Source organism: Nymphaea colorata, chromosome 10 (genome assembly GCF_008831285.2).
Source record: "Nymphaea colorata isolate Beijing-Zhang1983 chromosome 10, ASM883128v2, whole genome shotgun sequence".
Lineage (NCBI taxonomy): Eukaryota > Viridiplantae > Streptophyta > Magnoliopsida > Nymphaeales > Nymphaeaceae > Nymphaea > Nymphaea colorata.
Window position 1 is genome coordinate 23,297,561 of NC_045147.1, and position 6,802 is coordinate 23,304,362.

At 38.7% G+C, this 6,802-nt stretch overlaps 1 protein-coding gene across 1 annotated transcript; it reads right to left on the reverse strand.

Annotated features, from left to right (window-relative positions):
• Positions 1 to 1,742: 1,742 nt before the first annotated feature.
• On the reverse strand, positions 1,743 to 6,253 carry LOC116262252 (beta-glucosidase 22-like). The gene is given in 13 exon segments (XM_050080275.1): positions 1,743 to 2,079; positions 2,170 to 2,260; positions 2,351 to 2,453; positions 2,538 to 2,563; positions 2,649 to 2,863; positions 3,247 to 3,362; positions 3,468 to 3,726; positions 3,839 to 3,926; positions 4,086 to 4,157; positions 4,264 to 4,339; positions 4,781 to 4,839; positions 5,563 to 5,626; positions 5,733 to 6,253. Coding segments are annotated over 13 exon segments (1,521 nt in total). The 5' UTR covers positions 5,865 to 6,253; the 3' UTR covers positions 1,743 to 1,859.
• Positions 6,254 to 6,802: the final 549 nt, after the last annotated feature.

The window sequence follows — 6,802 nt, forward strand, 5'->3', positions numbered from 1 at the left end:
TTCTGGGAATTCTGATCTCTCCTCCCCACTCACTAATTGTTGCAGCTTGCGGATCATTTCACTAATTACATTGGGCTAGTTATGTCACACGGACTCTTCAAAAAAGAGGCCGCACTCGTGTGACATTATGCTGGTGCTAGTATGGGTGTGGTTTTGACACGCACCCCAACCACATCTTTTTTTTTTTAATGTATGCTCAAAATATTTTATATTCCTTTTCCTTTCTATAAGCATCGTTAATATGAGTGTGGTTTTGACACGCACCCCAAGTATGTTCAAAATATTTTATATTCCTTTTTCTTTCTTTCTATATGTACAACAATAAAAGTGAAAAAAAAGGACAGTTTGAGTTAAAGGAACAAGCTCAAATTGTGTGTATATATTTATATACCAAATTTTTTTAGGATATGCCGTGTCAGCACTCGCATCTGCAACTGCACCGGCACATGTTTTATATTCCTTTTCCCTTCTTTTTATATGTACAGTAATAAAAGTAAGAAAAAGGATAGACTAATCTAATAAACAAACTAAAATTGTATATATTATGAATGCATACATTTATATATATATAAAATAAATATACACCCAATTTTTTGGCCGCGTCGGCACTTGCACCCGCACACACAGGCTAGTTGTTTTCTGTTTTTAAGGCTATTCATCACATTTAGATTGATATGTCTTTTGTTCATATAAATTATGTCTTTTGTTCATATAAATTAAATAAAGAATATAGTTACATGCGTGCCTGGGCCCCTATCTCACCCTTCTATCTATGAGCTAAAAAACCATCGCGTTGTTCTCCAGTTCTTTGTCGCATGTTAGTTATAACATGAAAAAAATCTCTCTCTCTCTTCTATATATATATGTCCGTGTGTGTTGGAGGACAACAAAAAGCCTTTTTGTTTTTCTGGTGGACTGATGTTCAATTGCACTAATTGTTTGTATATTATAGATCCATTTATGGTTCAATCTGTTTATTCTTTAAATAAAAAATTATCCACTACATCCCCTCCCTTTAATGGTACAATACAAGATTTAGAGAAATGGGTGACCTCAAAATTTGCTTATAGTCTCTTCCCGCCTTATAAAATAGGCATTGATGGGTAGCATAACTACATACCGGAACTATAATTTTTATAAATATGTTTGGAACGACTAACTATAAATTTTAATTAATTGTTGTATCCACAATAATAACACGAAACTTTAGTTAGATGAAATCCATATGGCATGTATGAATTGCTTTACTCATCAACTTAAAATTTGAGGTTGTATAATTTCTTCCCACCCTCTATTATGCAATCTTTAAAGTATACGATCCAATCACCCAAGAATGACCCTCTTACAGTGAAACACCCAACAAGATCGTTTTCACAATCTGCCGACATTCATTTACCAGCCAGCCTTAAGTTTTGTTCTTTTGGTTATTAGGCACAATATGGATTCATGTTCAAAGAATAATTATCTACCTCTGTGAGAAAGGCTCACAGAATCCAAATAGATTGTCGAAAGCACCTTATTTCTGAATAAAAACGAAAAGGAACCAGAGAACAAGAAAGTGATGGTCACACCAGAAAGAGCAATGCCTGTTATTGACTTCAGAGTAAAATGAGCGGCAGTGGGAAGTAATTGATCTCCAAAAAAAAAGTTGACGGAAAGATTAACATGATTGCATCTCAAATTTTTTTGGTCCATCCGAAACATAGAAATCTCACGGTTCAGGTCAGATCAGACAGGATCTCTAGATTCACGAACTTAAACCCCCCATTCATCTTCTGTCAATAGCTCAAGTTATAGATACATTTGATAAATCAACCAATGTTGGCAGTGCTACTGTGTAGGAGCAATAACTCTGCCTTCTAAGTAGATTGGTAGGAAGATATAACAGCTTTTTCTATCTTCACGCTGTTCCTCTTCAGGAAATCAGAATACCAGTGTGCTGATTGTTTGGGGTGTCGAGGGAGATTTTTATCCGTAAAGTCCACTTCAATGAGCCCGTACTTAACTTGGTAGCCCAATAATATTTCAAACATGTCGAGGAATGACCAAACAAAGTACCCTTTAGTGTTTGATCCGTTCCTGTGCAAAACAGAAGCTTATGTTAAAACGAAGACCTTAGAGGTATAAATATTACTTGACCAGGATCTCGTTTTGGGCAGATTTGAGTACCTTACAGCTTTCAGCACAAACTCAAGATAGCTATTCAAATAATCAACGCGTTCATAGTCATCCAGTTTCACGTTCAGGCTTGTTCCAAGACCTGGCAGAAAATAAAACGCATAAGGGATGCCAAAAAAGTGATCGCAATCCTTCCTTGTTCAGAAGATTTTGTGGGAGGAGCAGGTACTACCATTTTCATGAACGTAAATCGGAGGGTTTCCGTATGTCTTCTGTATGTATTCCAGCATTCGTTCTATTCCCGAGGGGGTGACTGAAATTACAATTGGTGGGGGCTGTGAAAAACTGTGTCAGCTCATGACCAGGTCCTTTCCTAACTCAAAAAAAAAAAAGCATGACAAACGTCTCTTCAAACTTACCCCTGATGATGATTGATTTCCCTGCACTGCACCACAGTGAGATCAAGATCATGAGCCTACGATCACGTTACACTGACAAGAATTTGATAAAGAAGATGGTGATATACATACCAAAAGTAGCAAACATATCACCGGTATAGTCTCGCAGACCATCTCCAGGTCTAAGTTTATCGGCAATTGTGATGGTAGCGTAATGGTTTATCCCGATGAAATCGAAGGCGCCCTTCACTAATTGTGACTGGCTTTTGGTGAAAGCTGGCAGCCTCGAGCCTGCATTCTTCTTCATAATTTCGGGGTAGTCTCCAAACACCAGAGGGTTAAAGAACCTGTTTTCAGTCACAAGATGAACAGAGTAATAATTGCTAGTAGAATAGCCATTCAACCCATTTTCATGAATCAAAGTATTCCCTGAATAATGAACTGCTGAGATTTGGGGACCTAAAATGACTTGGTTGAGGATCCAGACTGAGTTTCAATCAGGCTTACAATGTCGATCATTTTACCCCTGTAACAGACGGAAGCTGGCCAGTTGCAACCAAGTCCACCGGACATGAGCCCAGCATCGGTCTCAAGTACATGATAAGGCCTTCCTGTTAACAGGCCTAGAACCTGTATTTTCAGATTGACCTTCTTCACTATTTTTAACAGGCCTAGAACTTGACTTTTCAGATTTACATTCTTCACTATTTCTATTTCTATATCAACTTACCATCCGACCATGAAATCGAGGGCTCTTTGGGTTGCCGCAACATCCTCTGTCTTGTTTGTTTGAGGTTCCATCCAGAATGTATAGATTGAAATTCCTATCCAACCGTTTTGTTTGGCCTGCATATACACTAATCTTCAGTCCTTCTTCTTTCTTTCTCTCTACTCTTTGCAAGAAATGAAAAAAATACGTTACAAATTGTGGATGAACGTATCAGAACTTGCCTGATATTTTTCCATGTAGAGTCTAGCAGCTTCTGCATGTGCTAGCAACTGATTATGAGTGGCAATGTATGGCTCTACTGAGGAATTTCCAGCTGTGCAGTTCTGCATTCCAAATGGATACGAGCAATGTTCAGGTGGCATGCTCCCTTCGTCATAAGCGCCGAGTGACACTATATTGGGCTCATTCAATGTGCTCCAATACTTCACCCTATCACCAAATTCTCTGAAACAAACATCTGCATATGCTCTGAAATCTTCCCTGGATATCATCAAGAACCATAACTGTGAAACTGAGGCTGATGGTCTTTTCCAGAAACAAAAGTTTTCGTAAAGATTGAATTTCATATAGGAGGTGAAGATGGTGAAATTACACAATTTTTTGACTCAACCATCCTTCGTATTCATCTTCAAGCACTTGAGGGATATCAAGATGGTGGAGAGTGACGTGGGGATCAATTCCTGTTTTCAGTTTTCCAATAGAAAGGAGAGTTTCTTAAGACTAAGCAATGCCTACATCAACCATCATCTCTCTCTCCCTCCCTCTCACAAACACACATACAGGAAACATACAACGTTAAACCTATATCTGTTTTCTTCGGAGGACATTAGAAACCATACCATGGCTAATTAATTCATTGATAAGGTTATTTTAGTACTGCAGGCCCTTCGGGTTGATGGCACCTCTTCCTTCTGTACTAGAAATCACGAATACCTTGTTAAATTTCCGTGTAGCTTCAAACTACAGTACACCATTAAGGAACTTCGGTGGTACGAAACAGGAAGTCAGAATTTTCACCTGGAAGCAGCCTTGTCCATGAAATAGAAAACCTGTAAGCATCTAATCCCATTTCTGACATGAGTTTGACATCTTCCTGCGGTATTTAAACTTAAGTTTAGTAGGTAAATCTCTCCTGTTGAATTAGTGCTTGCACGCGATTACCTTCGCTTCACGAAGCTACAGTAAGGCGTCAATGATGACATTTTACATGCTCGCAACCACATGTTTGGACTCAACAAGAAATTTGAACGATGCGACAAGGAAATCAGCTTCATTAAAACATAAACATGAGTTTTCTACCACCATGGGATTCTGATTTCAATTTGACAGAAACTACACATTAAAGTAGGTTCAAGTTTGCAGTTGTATAGTTCTCTCAACAGCAGCCTGTCTAATTACCCGCGTCTGAGATAGATACTAGCCTCAGTGTCCACGCGATAGACACAGTCACACACACACACAGACACACACACATACACACATTTCAAGAGAGAGAGAGAGAGATAGAGTATCTACAGAGTGTAAGATCCTATACCTTGTATCTGTGGTATTGATCAGCAGCTATGTCAAAGTTGCTATTGTCCATCATTTTTCCTGAAATACACCAATTGTTATAATCCGTGTGATCTTCTTACTGATTCCCTCTCCTTGTTTTGATACCATGTAAAGAAATCAGAATTTTTCGAATTTTTAATGCAACACTAAGTTGTATCTTATAGCCCATCAGAAGGGCTAGTATACTTGTGCTCTTTAGATCGGCTACTCAAAAACATGCTAGGAGTTGGTATTTTACTCTAATGACACATAAGATATTAATAGCAATTATCTTTTCTCTTACTGTTGGTGAATGTACCACTTCCAGTGCAACTCAGCAGACTTTAGTTGGTCCAACGTTTTGGTGCGGAAACCTGAACCGCATGTTATTAGCACTATTTACTTACTGATCCCCGTTATGGCAAATTGTTTCCCAAATGCACTCAGGAAGGTTGAGGGCTTGGGTACAATAATCCTGGAAGGAATTATTATTAAGTGTGAACAAGCGGGTTTATCTAGAGCTCCTCTGAAAACCATTTCCCTTCAAATCCAGTATTTCCTCTTCTTTGAACTCCATCCAAAGTAAATACCTTCTGCCAAACAGAGCGAAGTGTAAAAGTCGTCCAATCTAATGCCTAGAACCTACATGGAGATAGAATTCCTGCAACAACTTCCACTAACATCATCGAAAAAAGAGGAAAAAACTGATCTGGCCAACCAATGATAAAAGTATGATGTCTTCAAATTACTGAAAAAGCTTCAAAAGTAGGAAGTTTATTTCACCAGAATGAACGTAAGTGTCCCAAATGCTTGGACTCCTCCCATCCTCTGCCGCTGCTCCTTCTACCTAAAAGTTTTCACCCACAATTTCACTTCCTTCATTTTCCCATTCCCACAACAGGTAAGCAAAGAATCAAGGAACCGAAAACAAAAACAAGTGAGAGAAGTGGCACTTGAATGGCAGAAGTTCCTGCTCCAAAAACAAAGCCCGGTGGAAAGTCATCCCTGCTGATCTGATGAGTCTTCTGGAACAACACACCAACCAGCAATAGCGATAGAAAGAGTAAAGAAGCAGCCCACTCCATCTTCCCTACCTTGTAAGAAGCAGCCCGCTTCTGTCACTGATAATGGGGAACACTAGAACAGCCCTTTGCGTTTATGTAGAGAAGCCAATGCATCAGAACGCCTCCCCACCACCAAAAAAAATGGGATTTTGAGAAGAACGGGTTTCCACCGATTTCACAAGTTGAGACAATATGGTTGTCAAAGCCTCATGAACTGACTTACATATTTTAACAAAAATCATGTACTAAAATTTGAACTTTTCTAAAATTTATGAGGTAGCCGAGGCCCCTCTGGCCCTCTGGGCTGGATTATATGATCTGCTCAGAAAAATTTGAGACATTTACCATTCTATTGTCCCAGGAATTTGGGAGGTCCGTCGACTTGTTTGGCAGGTGCACACTTTGCTTGAAAAAAGACAAAGTCACATAGATTTTTTTTTTCAATTTCTCTATAACTTGTGAGGAGGTCGGGAAACTTTATCTGGATTCTAAATAGATGAGTTTGTACTGTAGCATTTCAATATCAACTTAGTTTCCAAATGAAGTGTTTGTATTGTGGGAGCTGATATCTCACTAATCACTATCCACAGAAAGAGAGAGAGAGAGATTGGCTGTGCAGTTTTGGCCATTGGTTTGAGTTCAATTTTTCTATTATTTTCAATACTTTCAGAGGGCTTTCCTTTCACGCTACAGTAGGAACGTGATGTTCTGTCGTGACTCGTGGAATCATGGCTTGGGGAGGTCATGACAGGACGTCATAGTAGTTGAGCAGAGCGGAGTTCCTCAACCACAACATTATTTGGCTTGGATTGGTAAATAGAAATACCAAGAACAAAATTAATTATTTGAGAAATACCAACAAAGCTCTCAAAATTAATTATTTAGGAGAACAAAAGCTATGTTTTTTTGAACGATGAAAAGTCATGTTTATTGAAAGATAAAAAATTATGTATATGAGA